The sequence below is a fragment of the Cricetulus griseus genome, chromosome 7 (genome assembly GCF_003668045.3).
Source record: "Cricetulus griseus strain 17A/GY chromosome 7, alternate assembly CriGri-PICRH-1.0, whole genome shotgun sequence".
NCBI lineage: Eukaryota > Metazoa > Chordata > Mammalia > Rodentia > Cricetidae > Cricetulus > Cricetulus griseus.
Window position 1 is genome coordinate 114,258,056 of NC_048600.1, and position 22,647 is coordinate 114,280,702.

Sequence of the window (22,647 nt, forward strand, 5' to 3'; positions counted from 1 at the left end):
CTGTAAGCCCTTAGTGTCCCTAAGTTTCCTGAGATGGCTTTTTTTTTTTTTTTTAATAAGGCTTTTCTGGGACAGTATTTTTCTGTGTAGCCCTGGCTGTCCTGGAACTCAGAGATCCACCTGCCTCTGCCTCCTGAGTACTGGGATTAAAGGCGTGCACCACCACTACCTGGAGATGGGGTCTTAAGATACACCCCCCTCCCCACAGCCTCAGGATACCAGTTAGCTATTGTGTATTGATCCACTTCCCACCAACTCTCTTATGTTCTAAGCATTGGCTTTTGTGTGACAAGCAAGCAGATGTGGGTCCATGCTATAATGGATCTATTTCCCTGAGATACACAGTACGGCCACAAAAGGCCTGTCCAACAGAAAGGGTCATGAGGTTGGCCAATCATGAACCAGCCCCTTCATGCGTTCTTCTTCCTATGGTTGTATGTATTTACAGGGAGACAACAGAAAAGATATTATATGCAGTACACACACACACACACACACACACACACACACACACACACACACACACACTTACTTTAATGGTGCTGGGGGTGAGGGTAGCCCAAGCACTCTAGCACCGACACACATGCACACGTACAGCCCTCTTTGTTCCAAAAGTAACAATTGCCTCAGACTCTAAGTAGGTGATATTTAGAACAGAAAATCCTTTATTAATGTTCACCCAATCTTACTCAATTACCCTTAAAGGATGACAACACCGTCCTACCATGTCTGGGGAGCTCCTTAAGATTCCTGTAGTGCTGTCGACTGACTCACTTAGCTTGTGTTCCCAGACACAGAAAGTTCAAGGACCATTACCTGCTCAACTTTAAACAGAGTTAACAATGTCAGAAGAGCTTAAGAACCTACCAGCAAAAGGAAGCAGTCTGTGCCACATGGTTCTGGTTCAATCTTGATCTCTTTGTTCTTTCGTTTATATACATTAGGAGTGGCATGGAAAGCTGGAAAACAAAAAGCTGTAGTGTTTCCAAGGCTCTATCCATTTGACAAAAGAGGGAGCAGGAAAACTGAGTTAGGACACCATGTCAGGTGTAGAATTTCATATAAAAGGTAACCGGCAAGGTACACAAAAATTAGTTCTGGTATTAACACAATCCTTTCAAAGCCAGAAGGCATCAAGGAACAATCATGGTGCTTAATTAGGTTGTACTTATCCATGCAAACCACATCACACTGTCACTGAACAAATAAAGACAGAACTGGCACTTTGTAAAGCCCTCACCAGACCAGGAGCCAAGCACTCCAAACAATAAAGCAGAACACAGGGAAGGAGCTGGGGTGTGGTAGGAGGACGAGAAACCTCAGAGTAGGCACACTCACGGTGTAGGAAGCAATCGTATTTAAAGCAGCGTCGGCAAAATAGGGTATGGAAAGAGTGCAGAGACTGCTCCCGCTGCACCGACTTGGCATTGGGGCCATCAATGTTGGGTGTGCACTGAGGGGGAAGTGCATTGGGGTCTGACATCTCTGTTAGCTCTCGGTACCTGTAAGAAAAGAGAGAATTCCTGTGGAATTCAGGAAACTGTCTCCACTGTAGCAACGGGGATTGCCATCCAGGCTTGGTTGCCAAGGGAGGAAAGGTGATTTTTCCACAGGTTTGGTGGATCAGGAGCTGGTAAACAAACAATTGGATATACCACTGTAATTCTGCAGAGCTGGTGGCTTGGAAAGTACAGTGCTAGTCTAAGTACACAGAAGGACAGAGTAAGTTTTCCCGCCCAGATGTCCTCAAAAGCCATTATGGAATGATCCCAAAGCATACTGAGAGGTAAGTAAGCCAGTTAGAAGTGCAGGCAAACCACGGCTCCCTTAACATCAGCAGGGCTTTTCTGTTTTTGTTTTTCGAGACAGCGTTTGTCTGTGTAGCTTTGGAGCTGTCCTGGAACTCACTCTGTAGATCAGGCTGGTCTCGAACTCACAGAGATCTGCCTGCCTCTGCCTCCTGAGTGCTGGGATTAAAAGCATGTGCCACCACTGGCCAGCAACGGGGCTTTTTATTAACAAAAAAAAAAAAAAAAAAAAAAAAAAAAACCAAGCTTGAGTAAGATTTTGCCCACAAAACCTGGTATAGTCCGAGTAGATCAGCTTTCCCTACCTCTCCTTCATGTCATCGGGGACGCCGTTCTCAGGGAACATGGAAGCAATGGCACTGAAGATCATGTCATTTGGAAACTGTTTCTTGGAGCTCTTTTTGTTGCCTGATTTGGAAACAACAGTAAACACCTGAGTGCAAACAGAGCTATTTGAATTTTTCTCTTTGTCACAGCACAATGATTAGAGCTGCTGTGCTCATCCAAACATCAACTATATTGATAATAAAGCCTATGGTCCCTGTTACAATCAAGGGGGAATTGGAGATTCATCAAGAGCTGAAGATAGACGAATCCTACCATAACACTGGTGCTAAAGAACAAGACTGACACTGCAGCTTTGCCAAAGGAAGAGAGACACTATCCCTCCACATACAATTAAATAACAGAGTATAAGTCAATAGCTTCTTCTTTTTCCATTTTTATGTTTGTGTGCATGTTTGCCTGTGTGGGCATACGTGTGGGCACCACGCACCTGCAGGTGAGGCCCTGAGGTTAATGTCTGGGATCATCTTCCTCTATTGCTCTTCCATCTCATTCACTGGCCCAGAGTTTGCCGACTTGACTAGTCTCCCCAGCCAGTTTGTCCTGGGGATCCCCTCTGTACCTTTGAAGGCTGGAATACAGACAGGCTACCATATCCATCCTGCATTTATATGAGTTCTGGACTCTGGTCTCAGGCTTGCAGAGCAAGAACTTTACCCACTTAGCTATCTCCACAGACCACTAATGTGGAATTAAATACTAGTGACATGGAAAATATTCATAAAATTTAATTAAGAAGATAAAAGTTTATATCACGCACCCACAATCTCACTTTTGCATGAGCTGATTTATATATGCACAATTTAAAATCTACAAGGAATTGAAAATCTGATTACTCCTAGGTAGCAAGATTGTAGTGTAATTTTATTTTCTCCTTTATGCCTTCCCAGATTTTCCAAACACATCAGAACTAGAAACCATTAGCAGTGATTATTCTAGAGGTTTTTCTACTTTCCTCTTCATCTAGTTCACAGCCAGCTGAAGCTATCAGTTAATGACTGTATTTCTCTTTTAAATGGACCAATGAGAAGCATGAAAGATTTTTAAAGAGCACTGTGCTGTAAGCTTTTCCTTCTTCCCTGTCTTTGTCAACTTCAACGTTCTGTGGAAGAAGGGCTATGCACCTTCCATAGCATGGCGTTTCCGCTTTCTTGTTACTGGCAGATCGTCTTTGCTGTCATCCTGCTTCCCGTCGGAGGTATCATTGTGCCCTTCCTCTTCATCATCTGAGTACTGGTTGAGGGCATCCACCAGCTCCAGGAAAACAGCATCACTGATCAGAACAGACCCAGGGATCATCTCTGAAACACAAGGATAAAGGTGAGCTCGGGTCACCTCACAATCCATCTTCCCAGGTAGGTCTTTTCCCCTTAAGATAGGGTCTTGTCAGGTGTGGTGGCACACGCCTTTAATCCCAGCACTTAGGAGGCAGGTAGGTCTCTACCAGCTTAAGGCCAGCCTGGTCTATCTAGTGAGTTCTAGGATAGCCAGGGCTATATATTGAGACCCTGTCTCAAAAAACAAAAATAGACAGGGTCTCCTGTATCCCAAGCTAGCCTGAGTGCTGGGATTCCAGGTGTGTGTTACCATGTCTGGTTTTATGCAATGCAAACTCTATCAACTCAGCCAAATCCCTAGTGTTTAGGTAGGCTTTATTACACGCACTCCTGAGGTCTAGGGATGTAATATACCATTTGATTAGCTCTAACAAATGCAACAGCTGGCTAAGTAGAAAACCCAGTTAGAGGTTTTATTTTTATTGAAATACTTCACACCTGTGGTATTTATGGTTCAAAAGTCTCAACAGCAAGCTGGGCACACACATTTAATCCCAACATTCAGGAGGCAGAGGCAGGCAGATCTCAAAGTGAGTTCTGGACAGCCAGGGCTGTTAAACAGCGAAACACTGTGTCCAGACAATAACAACAAAGGTGTGCCAACAATCCCAAGCAAGGTGGAGAAATAACAGCAAAGGCAAAACTCACTTGGCTTTCTGCTAATGTATCAATAGTGACTTCTCCTAATCAAGACAGTACTTTTTCCTAAAATCACACTTCATGGTTATGCTGCAACTTGAAAGAATGTCTTTGAACACTAGAGGGTGCTGTGGACATACTAATATATTTGAATGTTAGCAAAATAGCAAGCTCCAATGTCAAGAGTAGGTAGGGCTATTTGGTTGACAAATAAATGGGGAGTCCCTCCTCTTCATACTTCTTTCTTTAGTAGTAAGGATTGAACTCAAGGCTGTGGAAGGGCTGTGCACACCTCCACCACTGAGCTATAAGACCAGCTGGTTTTTTCCTGATCTGAGACGAGGTCTCACGGGTTGCCCCATCTGGCTTTGAACTCCCTCTATAGCCTTAGGCAGGCTTGAATTTGCAATCCTCCTGCCCCAGCCTCCTGAGTGGCTGAGATTACAGGGGTGAGCTACCATGACCAGCTTCTCTCCCTATTTTTTATTCACTGATGACCTTTTCTAGAATGAAAACAAAGAGCTGGCAAGATGGCTCCTTGGGTAAGGCGCCAAGTCTGATGACCTGAATTCAATCTCTAGCACCCACATGCTGGAAGGGGAGACCCTACTCTCACCTCCACACCCATATTGTGGACTTGTAGACTGTACCTTCAAAATAAATGTTTTAAAATAATTGTTAGAGCTGGGCAATAGTGGCACACGCCTTTAATACCAGCACCCAGGAGGCAGAGGCAAGAGGATCTCTGTGAGTTCGAGGCCAGCCTGGTCTACAAAGCTACATAGAGAAACTCTGTCGAAAAGCCCCCTCCCCCTCAAAAAAAGGAACTGTTACAAGAGAGGGCTGGAGACATCACTCAGAAGAGGACGGAGTGTCCTGGAGGACTCAGGTCCCAGCATCCACTGAGCTGCTTCCAGCCATCTGTAACTTGAGTTTGAAGGGGATTCACTGCCCTCATCTGGCCTCCTTGGGCACTGCATGCATGTGGTACACAGACACTGATGCAGGCAAAATCATACATAAAACAAAATAAATCCCAAAAGAATTTTTAAAAATTACAACTTAAGTTCAAACGCTATGCTCTTATAAAATAAGGATATTTAAGTCAATTTCTGAGAAATCCAAAGGGTACCTGGATCAAAGTAGTATGACAGAGAGGAGGTACTCGAGCTGGTCTCAGAGAAAGGGAAATGAAAAAGAAAATGGCCTCAGACAGGACTTATGGAAAATGTCAAACATTAAATTCACTTGTTCAATAAATACTCTCCAAGCTGATTACTAGGTAATTATTTTTGTGACCCAGCGCCTTCTGCAATTTAACTGGGATTTTAAATATAAAATTGTAATTCCAAATCGCATCCTCACTGGAATATTCCTCACTGGAATATTCTTCAGCGTGCACCCACTGGGTTGGTGGCAGAGTGAAGGCAGCAGTGTGCTAGAAGCCTTCCTTCTCCCAGCAAGCCCAACACACTACCTTCTTCACCATGAACTTTTCCATCGTAGTTATTGATCAGCTCCTCGATGAAAGTTTCATCTTCTTCCTTGACCTCATCACCCATGTAGGGAATATTGCACAAAACCGTCTCGTCTTCCACCTGCAGAAAACCAGGTGGATTGATGCCGCAAGCTACCTTGTCTCTCTTCTTTCCTACCCAATGGAACATTTGCTGGGCTGTTCTTTCATTTGGCTTCCTAGTCTCCTGAAAAAAACCTCTGTGGACAGAGTTTCCATGTATTTTAAAAACTAGTCAATTGCTTTGCCAACAAAACCTCAAACAAAAGGGACAATATTACTCTTGGGGGGAAAACAGTTTAAGGAATAATTCTAAAGAAGAGAAGGGTGTTCAGCAGAGAACACAGACATATACCAAAGCTAAGCACACACTTTATCACTAAGTTACACCCCAGGACCAACCCAGTCCTTCTCCTCCTCCTCCTCCTTTTTTTAAAAAGATTTATTTATTCATCTATTATGTATACAGTGTTCTGCCTGCATATATTCCTGCAGGTCAGAAGAGGGCACCAGATCTCATTATAGATGGTTGTGAGCCACCATGTGGTTGCTGGGAATTGAACTCAGGACTTCTGGGAGAGCAGCGAGTGCGCTCAACCTCTGAGCCATTTCTCCAGCCCCCCCTCCCCCATTCTTAAATCCCCTAAGATCAAAGTAAAATCACTTGCATGTTTTATCTGAGAGACGAGTCCCTCTTGTAGAGCTGTATCCTAGCAGGAGGCAGGATAAAGGACTTGATGAAGGCACTGTTACCCAGAGTCACCTCAGCAGACATAAGCACCTTGCCATTAGAGGATTCCAAAAGACCTGCTCCATCAGCAGAGCTGGCAGCTCGCTAAGCCTCAAGTGTCTGATTCAGCCAAGTCCAATTGTGACTATATTACAAAGTTGTGTTGAAGCAGTAAGAAAATTAGAGTCTTGTCCTATCTCGTTAATTAAAGAAAAAAAAAAAAAGCAGCAATAAGTATATTTTAAAGAGCACCAAAATCTAACCGGATAGGGCAACCTGCAGAGAGAGAGAGAGAGAGAGAGAGAGAGAGAGAGAGAGAGAGTGAGTGAGAGAGAGAGAGAGAGAGAGAGAATATAGTGGAAGTTCATGCATGCATGTGGGGCACATATATGTAGAGGTTAAGAACAACTTGCAAGTCAGTTCTGGACTTCTATGATGGGGAGGTCCTTCAGTGTATATGCTTGTCTTATTGGTTGATAAATAAAGCACTGTTGGCCAATAGGGAAGCAAGTTAGGAGGGACTAGGAAGAAGGAGGATTCTGGGAAATGCAGTAGAGAGGAGAGTCGCCGTGTGATCCTGAGAAGAGAGGACGCATGCCACTGGCGTCCTCGATAAGTCTTTATAAAATATATAGATTAATGGTTATGATTGATATTTGAAACAGAGCTAGCAAATAAGAAATCCTAGTCATTGGCCAGCAGCACTGTAACTAATATTAATCTTTGTGTGTTACTTGGGGGCCCTAACATGGTGGCGGAACTCAGGTGGCTGGTGGAAAGAGTTATAGTTACACTTCTACCATGTGGGTCCTGGAGATACAACTCAGGTTATCAGGCAAGTGGCAGGTGCTGGTGTCTGCTGAGGCTCTTGGTGGCCTGTAATATATATAATTTTGGAGTGAGTTACAATAATCTTCTGCTCTGGATGTCCAAGCTTTGTGGAATGCCCTGACAATCTTTAGAAGCTCACACAGATCACCATAAAATGACAATATAGGGCTGGAGAGATGGCTCAGAGGTTAAGAGCACCGACCGCTCTTCCAGAGGTCCTGAGTTCAATTCCCAGCAACCACATGGTGGCTCACAACCATCTGTTATGGTGCCTTCTTCTGGTGTGCAGATATACATGGAAGCAGAATGTTGTATACATAATAAATAAAATCTTAAAAAACAACAAAAACAAAACAAAACAAAATGACAATACGCTTTAAACAACTGACATAATAGTTTCAATACATACCATGAAGTTCTGCTGGAGAGGGGACCAGGAATACATGATGGGAACCAATGCAACAGTGTTCAGAGACCTCATCAACATATTCTGGCTGGCAAAACCTGGGAAAATGCTCTCTATGGTACACTGAAAGAAAATCAGTGACACAGAGAAGGAAAGTAAGCACACAACTCAAAGAGAGAATCAGCTATGATGGCTCCATGCCTACAACCCCAGCACTCAGGGGGCTGAGACAGGAGAACTGCTGTGTGGTTGAGGCTAGGCTAGGCTACACAGTGAGTTTCAGGCCAAGTTAGACTATAGAGAAAAACCAATAAAAACAAAACTATAAGAGACACGCTGTAAAGTGGGAAGTGGTGACTTTTGCATTTAATCCCAACACTCAGGAGGGAGAGGCAGGCAGCCTCTGAGTTTGAGGCCAGCCCGGTTTACAAAGTGAGTTCCAGAACAGCTAGGGCTGTTCCACAGAGAAACCCTATCTTGAGGGGAGGGGGGAAAAAGCAAAGCATTTTATATGAAGGGAGTTGTGATAAACTCATATTTTGATTATGAGGCAGATTTTTTTTTTGTGTGTGCTATGTTGTTTACTCAAGAAATAGGAAGGAGGAAATAAGCCTGAAAGCAATCGTATTTGTGGCTCATTTCTGATTCTTTTATAATGTATCTGCTCTTTGGGGGACTCTGGTTTGAGCTGGTGAATCTTGATTACAAATCAGTTACACAGAGAGAACCTGTCTCGAAAAACTAAAGGAGGGAGACTGTAGCTTCCTTCCAAAAAGATCTCAATGTTTTCTTTTCCCCCCTTAAAAGCCAAGATTACCGATGTGTGTCCTGTCCCAGTTTCATGCAGAGAGATCTTAGGATCAAACCCAGAGTTTCATATGCACTGGGCAAGCACTCTACTAAGCCACACTGCCATCCCTGGGTTCTTTTAAATCTCTTTGGATTTATTTTGAATTGTGTGTTTCAGAGTGTGTCTGCATACAGGTGCAGGTGTAGGTGTAGGTGCCTGCAGTGGTTAGAAGTATCAGATCCCCGGAGCTAGAGTTACAGGTGTGGGAGTCACCAACGTGGGTTCTGGGAACTGAACTCAAGTCCTCTGCATGAGCAGCATGTGCTCTTAACCATTGAGACATGTCTCTAAATTCTTCTAAGTTATTAAGATGGGGAAGGGTGTTAGCAGCAACCTCTGAAACCGTTGTGCTAGGGAAAGCAGGAGCTGTCTCTTATTCATGCCCGTGCCCCCCAGAGTTGAGCACAATGTTTGTCATACTCAACAGAGGCTCACTTCAACCAAAGTGTAGGTCTCCTAAGGATCCCTCAAGTCCTAGGGCTTGAAATCAGGGATGACCCCTAAAAGATCTAAACTTTGGATACAGCTGCAAAGGTAATGGGACCTTCACCTTCAAATGGAGAAGCAAATGGTATACAAATTAGAGTTGTATCTATTAGGGGAATGATTACTGGTCTTTTTACACTATTGGCTTTTTGTACTTAAAAAAAAAATTACTATCAGGCAGTCAAGATAGCTCATTAGGTTAACATGCTGGCCACCAAATCAGTGACCTAAGTCCAACTGCTGGGACTCGCATGTGGAACAAAAGAACTCACCTTTATACATGAGGACAAGCATGCAAGTGGGCGAGTGTGTATGCACACACACCTATTTAAGCAAAATATGTGCAATACAAAATTAACATTACTACCTTTTTATTTATTTATTTATATTAAAAGATTTTATTTATTTATTATGTATACAACATTCTGCTTCCATGTGTATCTACACACCAGAAGAGGGCACCAAATCTCATAATGGATGGTTGTGAGCCACCATGTGGTTGCTGGGAATTCAACTCAGGACCTCTGGAATAGCAGTCAGTGCTCTTAACCTGAGCCATCTCTCTAGCCCAGTACTACCTTTTAAAGAAGCTAGAATGAACCCGGCAGTGATGGTACACGCCTTTAATCTCAGCACTCCGAAGGCAGAGGCAGGTGGATCTCTGGAGTTTGAGACTTGAACTCTTGAACCCCCCCAAATAAATAAATAAATAAATAAATAAATAAATAAAGCAGTCTCTCAAGTACCCAGGGTAACCTCAAGTTTACTATGTAACTGAGGCTGACCTCAAACCCCTTATTCTTCTGCCTCTACCCCTTGAATTAGGGCTGTAAAAGCATGTGCCACTATATCTAGCCAGAATGTGCTTTTTAAATTTATAATTCAATTTAATAAATAAGTGAATATATTTATTCATAGTAAGGCAGTCCCTCTGAAAAGTATACTTCTGACCATTACCAAGAATTCCTAGTATCTAAATTAAGCACAAGACAGGTTGTCATATAGCTTGGGCATAAAACTCAGGAAAAGAGACAGTAAATGTTTTGTTTCTCTATGAAAAAGTCACAATTATACTCAAGAACTGAGGAGGACAATAGACAAAATGGTTAATTTTCAAGCTAGATGTATAACTTTGTGTCCAAGGAGAAATAAAGGTGGGCTTAACACCTGCAAAGTACCTTTTTGAGAAAAGGATGCCCACTCACAGGCTTCATCGGCTGAACAGGCTGAACTCGAAGTTTCTTCCATTCTTCATTGAGGATCTGGGTTTTTTCTTGAACCTTTGCAAAATTTGCCACATACAGAGCCTAGCAAAGCCAAGGAAAGATTGTCAAGAGTCAACGGCAGGTCTCAAAGGAAAAACCCCAGAACCGTACTTTGGAGAAATGCATAGAGCATACAACCTTGCTCTAGGGAACTGTGTGTGTGTGTGTGTGTGTGTGTGTGTGTGTGTGTGTGTGTGTGTGTGTTTTTTGTTTTTTTTGTTTGTTTGTTTTTACCTTTGCACCCATATTTGCCTGAAGCCGTTTGAGCTGCCGGAGGCGCATGTACTCAGATTTCACTTTTCTTTTCCAGTACGTGATGCATTTGGAAGTTGGGGGACTTGCTATATCCATTGTCCTGGACTCAAGAGAGACAGATATAACAGACAGACAGCATTTCATTACCAGGAAAAGAAGATGTCCTCAGGCTCAAATGAATATGGTCAATTATGTGTCTACTCTCATAGAATTAACCATAAAAATGTACATCTGGAAACCCAAATATGTGAGTTTAAAATTTCAACTGAAGCCGGGCGTTGGTGGCACACGCCTTTAATCCCAGCACTCGGGAGGCAGAAGCAGGAGGATCTCTGTGAGTTCAAGACCAGCCTGGTCTCCAGAGCGAGTGCCAGGACAGAATCCAAAGCTACACAGAGAAACCCTGTCTTGAAAAACCAAAAAAACCAAAAAAAAAAAAAAAAAAAAAAAAATCAACTGAAAACAGACTTTTGCAGGAATATTTTCTGGTGGCACTGTGAGAAATTCTAGTGCCTGTCATCCCTTGGTGATCTGTTTTACGTTTAGTGCTGGAGCAGCATGGAGCGGCTCAGTCACAGAGATCTGTTTAATAATAACGTGTGCGGCTCTAGGTTCTAGCCCCAGCACTGCAACAGAAACAAACAAAAAGGTTGTAGGTCATGAAAGTGAATGCTGTAAACCCCTCACTTGGGAGACAGCAAGGGAATTGGGAGTTCAAGGCTGGCCTGCTCTACACAGCAAAACTGTCTCAAAAACAAAACCGAGGATGAAGCTCAGCGGCAGAGTACTTACTTACTTGGCAAAAACAAGACCCTGAGTTCAATACCCAGGCAATCAATATGGTTGCTTCATAGTTATTAGGAACTTGATTTTGTTTTGTTTTGTTTTTTTGTTTTTGTTTTTGCTTTTGACACATAGGTGCCTATTCACTAAATTCGAAATGTTTAAGGGTTTATTTTTATTATTTATAATTATATGTATGCATATATCTCTGTAAGGGTGTGTCCTTGTACTAGTGCTGGAGTCACAAGCAGCTGTGAACAGCCTGGTGTGAATGCTGGAACCAAACCTAGTTCCTCTGGAAGAGCTGCAAGCACAACTACCTGTAACCCCAGTTCCAAGGGATCCAACACCCTCTTCGGCCTCCTCAGACACTACATATGCATGATGGCATGATGCACAGACATACAGGCAAAACACTCATACACATAAATAAATCTTTTTAAAAGGAGAGAGGGGGCTCAGAGGTTAACCTCTTCCAGAGGTTCTGAGTTCAATTCCTAGCAACCACATGGTGGCTCACAACTATTTGTAATGAGATCTGATGCCCTCTTCTGGCCTGCAGGCATACATTGTAGGCTGAACACTGTATATAATAAATCTTAGAAGAAAAAAGAAAGGAGGACATTGTGTTTTTTATTATGATCCATTGTTGTTGGGTCTGTGAGACTGTCAGATCCGCTGGAACTGGAATTACAGACAATTGTAAGCTGTATGTGGGTGCTGGGAACTGACACTGGGTCCTTTAGAAGAGCAGCCAGTGATCTTAACTGCTGAGCCATCCCTTCCAGCCCCAAGAGAGGGGGAATGGTTTTTTTTTTTTTTTTCCAAGACAGGGTTTCTCTGTGATTTGGAGGCTGTCCTGGAACTAGCTCTTATAGACCAGGCTGGTCTCAAACTCACAGAGATCTGCCTGCCTCTGCCTTCCAAATGCTGGGACTAAAGGCATGCACCACCACTGACAGGCTAGGGGGAAAGTTTTAACCAAACCCAAGTTTATCTCACAAGCTTGATAGAAGATCCTCCTACAGTACAAACTATCTAAAGTACACCATGACAACACAATAATCTCATCTCCTACAGATACTGACTACACTGTAACTTTCTTTTGGGGGTGGGGGTTGAACTACAGTTGAATATTTAGACAATTTAGTGTGATATGCTCTACTTACCTCAGGGAATGCAGCTGGAAATGCTAGATTTTATAATGTGCCTCTGTTCTTCAGATGAACTGCAAGACGTAAGGGTAAAAGAAGTGCTCAGCTTTGCAAGAGAATAAAAAATGGGTTTATTGAATCAGAGCAGCTTGCTCAAACACTGAGCCCCTGGGCAGGATGCTCCCCCAGAACTAGAGGACTTCAGGGTCTCTATTACCATTCTGCATATAAATTTCAAAGATATTTGACACCTCCCCCAAACACCCCCAAGACAGGGTTTCTCTGTGTAATAGCTTTGTCAGTCCTGGAATTCGATTCACAGAGGACCAGGCTAGCCTTGAACTCACAGAGAAAAGAGACAGATTCCTTGAACTGGAGTTACAGGTGGTTGTGAGCCACCCGGCTTGGGTACAGGTGACTAAAATCAGATCCTCCAAAAGGGCTACTAGTGTTCTAAACCACTGAACCATCTTGCCGGCCCCTTAAGAATTATTTGTATTTATGTGTCTGAGTACACACAAGAGGTGTGCAGGTCCTCATAGAGGTAAAGAAGGTTTGGATCCCCTGGAGCTGAAGTTACAAGTGAACATAAGACACCCAATATGGGTGCTGGGAACCAAACTCAGGTCCTCTGGAAGAGCAGCGAGCATCTCTCCAGCCCCAGGCAAAATTTAAAGTCAATAATGCTTTATCTTTTTATCTATTTATTTTGATTTTTCAAGGCAGGATTTCTTTGTATAGCCCTGGCTGTCCTGGAACTAGCTCTGGAGGCCTCGAGAACCACCTGCCTATGGCTCCCAAGAGCTGGGATTAAAAGTGTGTGCCACCACCAAACTGCTAGATCAATAAATTTTTATTTAAGGATTTTACTTGTTATGCTTTTTTTTCTCCACTGCCCATAAAGTCCCCTGTAAGTGTCTTAAAGTTCAAGATTTTTGCAAATGACCTTTTTTGTTTTGTTGTTTTGAGACAAGGGTCTCTTGCAGCCCTGGCTGGTCTGGAACTCACTATGTGGACCAGACTAGCCTTGATGTTAGATCTGCCTGCTCTTCCTCCTAAAGGCTGGGATTAAAGAGGCATGTGTAAACAAGCCAAACAGCACATGGTTTCAAAAAACCACAGACTGGACAGGCTAACTCAGAAATCTTAAGGCCATCTTTATTGAGACCCAAATGTTGTCATTTACAATTCAATGAGACACCACAGCCTCCTTTAACAGTAGTTCTCATTGCTTTTATTCCTCAGCCATCTTTCCTCCACTCCGGAATCCACCCTCTTTTTCTTTTTTTAAAGATATGTTTTACTTTGTAACCCAGGATGGCTTTGAAGGCAAGATCCTTCTGGAGCAGCCTCCCAAGGGCAAAGATTATTCCATACTTTAAAACAGCAAACTCAGAACAGATCACTTTATGCAATTGAAACTGGAGAGTGGTAACGGGAAGAACTTACTGAACCAACAGCTGCTGGCAGTGCTTAGAATGCTGGCGATGGGAGTGGGGGTGATGGTTGTGGTAGTGGTGGGTATGTTTAGAGTTCTTAGAGGAAACTGTCACAGAGAAATACCAGGATTTCCAACAAAGGAAGAAGTCATAACTGAAACGCTCTTGTCTCTCACATGCAGTCTGTTAAGAGTGATGGCAGTAACAGAACAATCCAACAATTAACAGCACCACTTCTGATTTCCCTCAAGTGTTTTATTTGGCAAGGAGTATATGCACATGAAAATGCCCATAAGTTTTAACTAATCACACTTCTCCTTCTACAATTTATGTTCTGTCTGAGTGCCCAGGAGCCAGGATTTATTTCACTTGGCTTTTTAACAGGTCTTCTATGTCTCTAAAAGTTTTTCTAGCAGATGATCCCTCACAGAATGTAGAAAGAGATGGAAAGATGCTATAGGGAGATATAAGTATGATTGAGAAACAACAATAATAACAAAACACAAACAAACAAACAAACAAAAACCCACTTGAGAGGGCTGGAGAGATGGCTCAGCAGTTAAGAGCACTGGCTGCCGTTCAAGAGGACCGGAGTTCAATTCCCAGAGCTCACAACCATCTCCAACTCAGAGCATCTGGTGCCCTCTACTGGCCTGCAGAGGCACCAGACAAAGCACCCATCCACGAAAAATAAAATTTAAAAACCAAAGCACAACACTTGAAGTACAGCCACATGACAGCATAGCAGCAGGATCCTAATCAATGGCTATCACAACAAAGTCAAGAAACAGAAAAGCAAACAACTAAGCATTTGGAATACGTTTGGAGAGAGATGAGTCATCCATCTTAGGCAAAGGAGTGGTGCACAAAAAAAAAAAAGTTTCACCGGGTGGTGGCGGAGCACACCTTTAGTCCCAGCACTCGAGAGGCAGAAGCAGGCGTATCTCTGTGAGTTCGAGGCCAACCTGGTCTACAAGAGCTAGTTCCAGGACAGCCTCCAAAGCCACAGAGAATCGACCCCCCCCCCCAAAAAAAAAGTTTCTATTAGTGTTTTCTAGGCTTATTTACATAAGCCAATCACCAATTATATTTCAGTTAAGTATTGGAAGTCTTTCATTATTGTCATTGCACACTGAAGACAATCCAAAATATAGTGTTTGGGGCTTAAGTCTTCATATAATTAACTTCAGCTCCATAAGACAGCTCAACAAAGAACAGCATTTCAGTAAGATGCACAAAGAACTCAGCATATTAATCACTGGGAAAAGCAAATTAAACACATTAAGGGCTAGAGAGATGGCTCAAGAGCTAAGACCATTTGCTGCTCTTTCAGAGGTCCTGAGTTCAGTTCCCAGGATCCACACACAACCACCTCTAACTCCAGCTCCAGGAGATCTGACACCCTCTTCTGGCCTCTGAGGACACCTGCACTCACATGCACACACAAACAATTAAAAATAAAAATAGCTGGGCAGTGGTGGTGCATGCTTTTAGTCCCAGCATTCAGGAGGCAAAGGCAGGTGGATCTCTGTGAGTTCGAGACCATCCTGGTCTACAAGAGCTAGTTCCAGGACAGCTTCCAAAGCACAGAGAAAGCCTGCCTCCAAAAACCCCAAAAAATAAAATAAAAAAATCTTAAAAAAAAAAATCATGAGATCAGAAGTATACCCACTAGAATGGCTAAATTAGAAAAGACTGATAAAACTAATTACAAGTGTGTTTGTGAAGCAACCAGAACCCTCACACCGCAGGTGGGAATGCAAAATTCCTAAAGGTGCTTGCTGCCAAGCCTGACAACTCATGTTCACCGATGGAACCAACATGGTGGAGAGAGACACTACTCTTGAAAGATGTCCTCTGACTCACGTGTGCACACAAATAAAAAAACAACAACAAAAAAACCCAAACAGGTGAGACATGGTTACCACACAGCCTGCCACAGCAGAAAAATGACAACACACACCACTGCAAAGGCCACACCAGCCCCTTCACTATTTTAATAACTACATTATAGTTAATAAGCAAACTAAGAAAGGCTTTGGAGCCACACAGCACTACAGCTTTTCAAATTTTCCATCTTGTTTTTAATTAGTATTTATTTTATGTGAGTGTTTGGTCTACTTGCTTGTGTGCCATGGGAGGGCTTGTTGTCCTGAAAGTTTGTAACACATTGCCGGACCCCCTGGAACCGAGTTACGGCCCATGTGGGTGCTAAGAACCAAGTTATCTACAAAAGCAACAAATACTCTTAACAGCAGAGTCATCTCTCCAGCCCCTTGTTTTTTCATTTTCAATTCATAATGGAAATGAGAAGTTAAGGCTAAGCCTACTCTGCACAGAATATGTGTGTGTGTGTGTGTGTGTGTGTGTGTGTGCGCGCGCGCGCGCGCGTGCGCAAGTGGAGTCATTCTGGTCTCAATTTTATCAACATTCATATGAAAATTAGCCCTGAGGCAAGGAACACAATGGGACAGAATCTTCAATTATGGTAGTAAGCACATTTTGTGTTTACTCAGGTGTGTCCAACCTGTGGTTCAAAGGGTGTCAGCATCCCAGGAATAGTTATAAATGCAACCCAACACATTTGTAGATGAGTGTCAAAAGGCTGAACAACAAGACGTCCTTCTATTTCTCCAAAGGATTTATATATGACAAGGTTAGTTACTGAGTACAATAGGCCTCTTGTTACTGCTTGGGAAGCAGAGGGAGGTGGATCTCTGAGTTCAAGGCCAGCCTGGTCTACAGAGGGAGTTCCAGCACTACACAGAGAAACCCTATCTCAAAAAAGCAAACACCAGGTTCTCATGTATTCCACCTAACCTCAAATTTGCTAGGTCATCAAGGGTGACCCTGAACTACTGAGCCTCCTCCCTCAACCTCCTGAGTGCTGGGATTACAGGATGTGCCACCACGCCTAGTTTGCTGTGAACCAGAATCCTACCTAAAGAACTCTAACATTCTAGTGTTCAATAGAACCAGGTCATTGCCACTGGAGAAAACACTGACAAAAATCAAAGCAGGGTTGGTCTGGGGAGGAGATTGTTATTTTATTTCCAGGAACTGAGGGAAATGCTGGCTTGGAGAAGAGCTTCAGCAGCCTGTCATAGGCAGGGTCCTGCCTGCGCTGGGTCTGCACTACATTAGCACATAGTTCAATGTTAGGGACTATCCATTATTGTTTGATAAAAAAAAAAAAGATATAAGTTAGATTTGTTCACATACAAGTATTAGATAAAGGAGTAATAACATAACACATAAGCCAGGTGGCGGTGGCACACGCCTTTAATTCCAGCACTCATGAGAGGCAGGTAGATCTCTGTGAGTTTGAGGCCAGCCTGGTCTACAGATGAAGTTCCAGGACAGCCTCCAAAACTACAGAGAAACCCTGTCTCAAACAAACAAACAAACAAACAAACAAACAAACAAACAACCCCATGACCCTGAGGTCTAAAGTACTGGAGTCCCAAATGATGACCTAATGAGACTAAAGGCAGGAATCTGACACACATGTGCACAGAAAGAAAACAAAACAATTGGGAACTTTCCAGAATGGAAGTTTTTTTTGTTTTGTTAACAGCAAGCTTGGATCTGTTTGCTTTTCAAAGTGCTGGGGACCAAATCCAGGGGTTGGGACCTCTAACACAGACCTCGGTTCCCTTCCAGTCTTTCCTGCCTCAGTAACCCTTCCAATCTCAACCACCGTTGAACAAGACTTTCAGAAAGTAAAATTTCAAGGTGGATTCCAGCCTTAGTCTGGAGGTGTTTCAAGAAGCAGCAATGTAACCACTGTCATGAAAAGGAATTTTACACTTCAGAGTTTGAAATCTGGGCTTTTAGCATCAAGGTCCATGACTGGCCTCCATGTGCTCAGTGGCATAATTAGGAACATATATTTTCTCATGTATTTATTCAAAACACTGTACTAAGCACTTGCCATGTGCTGAATTCTGTTTTTGGTGCTTGGGGTACTTCACAAACATCTTTGCTCTTTAAGTTGATTCACAAGGTCCATTTGAAAAAGTCCCCACCCCCACCCAAAAAAAAAAAAAAAAGAAAAAAGAAAAAAAAAAGACAGGGCTGTTGTGTATAACAGCTCTGGCTGCCCTGGACAGACCAGGTTGGCCTGGAACTCGAAGAGATCTGCTTGTTTCTGCTTCCCAAGTGCTGAGATCAAAGGTGTGCCCCACCAGGCCCAGCCCCAAACATAAACCTTGACAATCACATTATTGCATTTTTTTCCCTCTTCAGACAAGCACTCACTATGATGCTCTGGCTGTTTTTAAACTGACATTCACCTGCCTCTGCCACAGACCTCCATCCCCTGCCCACAAGTGCTGAAATTAATGGTGTGCATACCATATCCCATTCAATGTTGCAGGTTTTCTGTTTTTTTTTTTTTAACAGATGGTTCTTTCTTCCATGTTTACATATCTTTGTGGTTGTTTTGAGATGGGGTTTCATGAAGGCCAGGATTGCCTTCACAAGACTGGCCTTGAACTCCTAAGCACCCTACCTCAACAGTCCAAGTACAAGGGATTCGAGGCCAGCATCATCACAACCAGATCCCATGTTTCTATGCTACTAAGTTTTTCTCTCCTACCATGCACCCAGTCCCATGAGAGCTGATCATCTCCTGGGAGACACCTGGGTTTCCACAGCTGAAAACAGGTTTCTCAAAAATAACAAAGTTCTGGCAGAGCTCATAGCTTCTCAGGTTGGAAAAACATTCAAAATCCTTTCTTTATCTCCTATCCTCCAACGCTAACAACACCCATTCTCTTCCTTGTGCCCCACCACCTACATATCTCCGCGGTTCCTTTTTTATCAAAATAAATTCGTCCCACATGCTGGAAAGATGGCTCAGCAGTTAAGAACACTTGTTGCTCTTGCAGAGAACACGGGTTCAGTTCCCTGTATCCACATGGTACATAAACATCCTTAACTCCAGTTCCAAGGGATTCGATGCCCTCTTTTGATTTCTGGACCAGGCACACACGTAGTGCACTCGCATAAAATAATTAAATCTTAAAAAAAGATTCCTTTAAAGTTCTGTCCCAAGCTCTTTCCTATTCTCCTTGGGCAGACAGGGCTTCTCCTGTCTTCCTCTTCTCTTCTGCCATGTGTCTCTGTCTCTGTGTCTCTTTTCTCTTCCCCCTTCCTAACAAAACTTCTCACTTAGAAAAGAAAAAAAGTTGAGTCCCACATGTACTTCCTGACACGTACATCCCAAATACAACACCTTGCCTTCTATTTCAGGGCATGTTCATCTATCTCGTTTGATTCTCCAGAGAATGAATGCTGGGGACGGGAGACACAGCCCCAGTTTGAAGGTGAATCCTCTTCCAAACCCGGAACTGGAGGGAGGCGGGCTAGATCGGCGCGCCAGGCTCCGGGAGCAAGAGGTTGTGGAGGCGCCGCGCGACCCCGCGAACCTCTAACCCTTACACTTTGGTGCCTTAAGAGCCTCGCTCACCTCGCCGTCGTCTCGGCCTGGCCAACCCTTCCGCAACATCAAAGCCACCGCGAGCTCCAGCCGGGCCTCTGGACCCGGGGCGCCTGGAGGGCTCCACGACCCACCCACGCTCTCCCGGGCTCCACCAGCCGTCCCGCCCCCGGCGCGCCTCCTCCTCCTCCTCCTCCTCCTCCTCCTCCTCCTCCTCCTCCTCCTCCGCGGCGCGGCCCCCCGCAGCCCAGCACGCGCTCGCCCGGGTGCCCCGACCCTCGCGACGGCACCCTCCGTCGCGCTCCCCCCGGGCCAGGCAAAGGTGCGGCCCTCAGCTTCCCCTCAGGTCCCTCATCCCTTTGCCTCTTCTAGCCCCTGAAGACCCGGCGCCGCCTCAGCACGCAGAGGCCGGGCCCCACCACCCAGCCAGCGCTTGTTTACTCACTCACCCTCCATCCTGAGACGCAGGGACCCGCCGCTAGGACGCCTGCGCGCCGCGGCCACGCCCCTGCGCGCCGCGGCCACGCCCAGCGGCCACCCCCTCCTGGCGCGTGCGCAGTCAGCGCGTGCATCACCTGGGCTTCCTTCTTCGCAGGTGTTAGCCCTAGTCCGACACGTTTCCCAGTGGCGCTATCAGAGGAAAGGAAAGGCTCTGAAGAAATCTTCCTGGAGCCACGGATGCCTTCTTGAAGACTTTATTCAGAAGCACACCATCCCCAATCGTGTTTAGACAACTCAGATCTCAAGTTTAGGAAGCCAGCCTAGAATGTCTTCTTCATTCTAATGCCTCCCATCCACCGACACACACTACCCGTGGGCTCTAAGTTATTGTTTCATTCATACTTGGTTATCCTATTTCTGTCAGTCTCTCCTTCACTTAAAAATATAACCTTGTATCAAAATATCTCCCCACAGAGCTGGCGAGTTGGATGGGGGTTAAGAACACTGCTTTTCCAAAGGATCCAGGCTCAATTCCCAGCACCGACAGTACCCAGGCTCACACCCATCTGTACTTCCAGTCCCAGTGGATATGATAACTTCTTCTGGCCTCCAGTTGCCAAGCACACAAGTGATGCACAGACATACAAGAAAGCAAAATATTGCAAATACATTAATGGCTAGGCTTAAAGGCATGCACCACCACATCTAGCCTCAACAATTTCTTTTATACCTCTCCAGAAGATATTTAATTTTTTTTGAGACAGTATTTTTCTGTATATTTTTGGAACTTGTCCTGGAACTCACTGGGTAGACGAGGCTGGCCTCGAACTCACAGAGCTCCACCTGCCTCTGCCTCCCGAGTGCTGGGACTAAAGGTGTGCGCCACCACTGCCCAGCAAAGATACTTAATATCACAAGAGGGAAATAGTAACTTCAGAGGTTAGAAACATCAATCACCAGAGATAAGAGACATCCTTAGCAAGTTCTTTCAAAAAATATTTTATTTGTGTTTATGTGTTGTTTCTATCCTTACACTCTGTGGGTCCTAGAGATGGAACTCAAGTCATCAGGTCAGGCTTGGTAGCAAGTGCCTTTGTCCCCCTAAGCCATCTTGCCAAGATCAGCCGTACTTCTCAATATGACGCAATGATAAGAGCACAAATTCATTTCTATATGTCCTTGACAAAAAATACATAACCTCCATTAATTTTTTAAAGATTTATTTATTTTGGGCTGGGCAGTGGTGGCCCATGCCTTTAATCCCAGCATTCGGGAGGCAGAGGCAGGAAGAGCTCTGTGAGTTCCAGGTGTTGTTTTCCTGCAGCTGTGGTCGATAAAATATGAACCACAAAACTCAATAAAACCCTCGTGGAGTTTAGTGGGAAAGGGAACAAAGCAGCGGTCGGGGTAGGTGTTGGCCAACAGGAAACAGAGATGGAAGGGAGAAAAAAGGAAAGTTCTGGGACTAAAGGCATGTGTCACCACCACCCATCATTCCTCTATATTGTATTTGCAACTTTCAGTGATATTCTCTTTTATTTCTGATGCCTTCTGTATACCTGGGTCTCAAATTTGGATCATACTAAGGTTATTTGGAGAATGCAAATAACTCAAGAGGCCTGCCTCCCACCCTCCAGAAAATCTGTTTAATTAGTCTAGGGGACAGCTTGAGCTTTCAGAGTTTATAAAACATTTGACATAATTATAGCATGTAGCCAAGTTTGAGAAGCATTGCATTGAGAGATGGAATCTTCTGTCATAGAAACAATAGAAATGAGATTGGCCACTGACCAGGAAGGGTGCAGCACTGACCAAAGAGATTAGACATCTCCCTGAACAAAGACAGGCATAAGATTCTGTTGATTTGCTGGGGTAGACTAGCAGACCAGCCTCATCTTGCCTGGAGGACTTCAGGTGCTTAAGCTGGTACAGCTGCAGAAAAAAACATGAGGCTGAGATCAAAGAGAACATATAAGCCAAGCTTTCAACAGTGAGCAAGCTAAGCAAGGGGCCTTAGTTTATTTGCCTCTGTCCCTCTGTGGTGGAATCAAAGTTTCTCAAAATAATGTATTATCTAAAGAGCTGTTCAGAAGATCTGAATATCAGAGAGACTAGTGAGAAGTGGGGAAACCATCAACATACTGGTGACAACTGAAGCCACGGGAGGGGACCTCAGCTTAGGAGATGTGCCAAGGAACAGCCGAGAGGAGAGAAAGAAAAACTTGAGATAATGGGGAAATTGATTATAGAGATGTTTCTGAAGTGGCGAGGCAGGAAGAGATTTCTGAGGAAGTTGAGGATGAGTTGAGGAGCCCAGGGTCCCCCGTCCACAGTCAGTCAGTCTCGCTGCCTTACTGTACTTTCCCTTTCAACCTCATTCTTTTCTTTTCAAGACAGGGTTTCTCTGTGTAACAGTTCTGGCTGCCCTGGAACTCTCTTCTCTGTGTAACAATCCTGGTTGTCCTGGAATTCGTTTTGTAGACCAGGCTGGCCTCAAACTCACAGAGATCCACCTGCCTCTGCCTCCCAAGTGCTGGGATTAAATGCGGGCACCACCACTACTTGGCTGTCAATTCTAATTTTCCCCCTTACTCCCAATAATTGGCATGTGACTAAGCACAGGTTTAGTAATCCTTGTCAATGAAGGACTATAAAAACAACTTTCCACATTATCAGTGATTATGCGGTTCCTAGGGGAAAATTTGTTTGCCAGTGTTCCTCATCGGTGTGCTAGGCCAGGTATTTTTCCTGAGACCAGTCACTTTCTTAGCTGGCCCTGTTCCACCAGATACCATCAGCCAGCCTTTGCTTGCAGCTCTCCTGAACCTCTCTTTTCTTTTCCAACCTTTAGGTCTTTGTCCTGGGGGGTGGGGGTGGGGGCTTGGGAGGGCAACAACACAACAACTGCTGGCCAGTGGT

General features: G+C 44.2%; 1 protein-coding gene across 7 annotated transcripts in view; it reads right to left on the reverse strand.

The window, feature by feature from the left end:
- Positions 1-19,796, reverse strand: part of Ezh1 (enhancer of zeste 1 polycomb repressive complex 2 subunit) — a 36,772-nt gene extending 16,976 nt beyond the window's left edge. Inside the window, exons 1-10 of one of the 7 annotated variants that reach the window (XM_035447653.1) lie at positions 19,737-19,796; positions 12,421-12,479; positions 10,448-10,568; positions 10,127-10,255; positions 7,616-7,735; positions 5,607-5,727; positions 3,278-3,454; positions 2,114-2,216; positions 1,339-1,502; positions 868-959 (exon numbers count right to left, since the gene is read on the reverse strand). In XM_035447653.1, the coding sequence (XP_035303544.1) occupies positions 868-959; positions 1,339-1,502; positions 2,114-2,216; positions 3,278-3,454; positions 5,607-5,727; positions 7,616-7,735; positions 10,127-10,255; positions 10,448-10,564 (1,023 nt within the window). In that variant the 5' untranslated portion in view covers positions 10,565-10,568; positions 12,421-12,479; positions 19,737-19,796. Of the gene's footprint in view, positions 1-867; positions 960-1,338; positions 1,503-2,113; positions 2,217-3,277; positions 3,455-5,606; positions 5,846-6,313; positions 6,584-7,615; positions 7,736-10,126; positions 10,256-10,447; positions 10,574-12,420; positions 12,512-19,736 lie in introns of those variants that run through there. The other 6 variants (XM_027428103.2, XM_035447654.1, XM_035447652.1 and 3 more) reach the window with 6 other exon arrangements.
- Positions 19,797-22,647: the final 2,851 nt, after the last annotated feature.